We start from the raw sequence: 1,745 nt of genomic DNA, 5'->3' as shown, positions 1-1,745 counted from the left end.
TTCAATCACTTAGGTTGGGCTGCATTGTTCAACATCAACCAAACTAAAGCAATCACAGCAATGATAATAGACTTTGCACTTTATACAGCGACTCATTACTATTCCAGACGTCTCAAATAGCATCACAGAATATAACGTAAAGTACATTCTTTGTGGGTGAAAGACAAGTCGTTGCTCCCATTCAATCCCAGGCCCATTGGCTACCAATCGCCAGAAGATCAAATTTAAGAACCCCTGGTGAGTGGGAAACGCCTACAATTGGAGGTAATAAACCACTGAACACATCAGATCAGCCGCTACCTCACAACTTGTCACTGAAGCAGCAACACAGCGATATACAAAGGAAGAGATCCGATTGTCTGTCCACAACTCAGCGGCCAACATGACAGCTCACTGCCAGTTACTGATAGCAATCCTCACCATAGCCGGTAAGTATGAGTGGACATATCCAGAGCATGGCCTTTACATTATATTATATCAGAAGCTTAGTGTTGAGAGCACTCACCTCTCAAGCGACAGGACCTGTTTCGATTCTCGGGCAATTGAAACTTCCAGCAAATTTGCTTAGACCTCAAGCCTGTGATTACCGGCGGTAAGTAGGAACCCGGTTGATAATTGTTTCAGGGATAGCTATCCGAAAGTAATAATATATTAAAGAATAAATCAGTCAACAATAACTTCGTTAATCATTCCATGACGGTTTGGGCGACAACGCAGCTCTTAATTGGCTGCAACTTTTCTCCCTCAAAATATAGTCAGTTCTCATAAAAATGCATTCTGTGTGGGCTTTCAGACGTCCAAACCGTGTGATAACGTGTTATAGAAATCGAAATTATTATAATAATTATTATGATTGCAAATCTCCATGAACGTTGCTCAGCAAAATGTTTTTTTTTTGTACTTTCAGAAGTCTACGGGCAAGATGCAGTCACCCAATATCCTCCCGAGATAACAGATTTTGAAGGACAAAACGTGACACTGAACTGCAGTTATTCCTCATTGCAGACTGCCTTCTGGTACAGGCAATATCCCGATGGAGCTCTTCAGTACTTGTTCAGGATATATGCCTCTGGAAATGAAGACAACCCTCCTGACCGTTTCACCGCCGAGCTGATCAAGGAGAATAAAGTAATTAACCTGCAGATACTCGGGGCTGTTGTGGATGACAGCGCTGTGTATTACTGTGCCCTGGACCCCACACTGTTACAGGTAGGCAGAATCACTGTAAAAAACTCAGCAGAGAATCATGGCCTCGTCTCACACATTTAAGTTCGTGGGTGGAACAGACTGATGTGTTTCCACAATTATAACCGGGAGTGTGGTGTACAGAGTCTGTGGAGTCCTGTATGGTTCTGGTTATAGCACTCGTCTCACAAGAGAGTGGACCTGGGTTCGATTCCCCGGCAGCTCAGGGCGGAAGCTTAGGCAAGTTTCCTTACTCCATCCACTCGCCTCTGTTTACCGAGCAGTAAGTAGGAATCCAGCTGTTCGTCATTTTGGGAATAGTTTTTTTTTCTAAGGAATGTTCCCTTCATAAAGGAATAAATGGAGTTTAGTCAGTATACCACTACTTGCGGTTCACTGCTGTGTAGAATTGGCTGCCGCGTCTCGCAAACAACACGTAGTGTAAATTGCCTATGTGGCAACATGCGTTGAGACTTCGCGAAGACGTGATAAGGCGCTTGAAATTAGCCCAGTTTGAGCTTGCTAACCTCCAGGGGTTACCATAAAGCAGAATCAGAGGT

The 1,745-nt window shown here is 43.9% G+C and overlaps 1 gene segment (V, D, J or C); it reads left to right on the top strand.

The window, feature by feature from the left end:
• Window positions 1–382: 382 nt before the first annotated feature.
• On the top strand, window positions 383–1,209 carry LOC121851914 (the record flags this gene model as incomplete). The annotated part of the segment is given in 2 exon segments: window positions 383–428; window positions 908–1,209. Coding segments are annotated over 2 exon segments (348 nt in total), but the record flags the coding sequence as incomplete, so codon positions are not given.
• Between the last annotated feature and the right edge of the window lie 536 nt (window positions 1,210–1,745).

This window comes from Callorhinchus milii, unplaced genomic scaffold (genome assembly GCF_018977255.1).
Source record: "Callorhinchus milii isolate IMCB2004 unplaced genomic scaffold, IMCB_Cmil_1.0 Scaffold207, whole genome shotgun sequence".
Taxonomy (NCBI): Eukaryota; Metazoa; Chordata; class Chondrichthyes; order Chimaeriformes; family Callorhinchidae; genus Callorhinchus; species Callorhinchus milii.
This window is presented reverse-complemented; position numbering and strand designations above follow the sequence as displayed.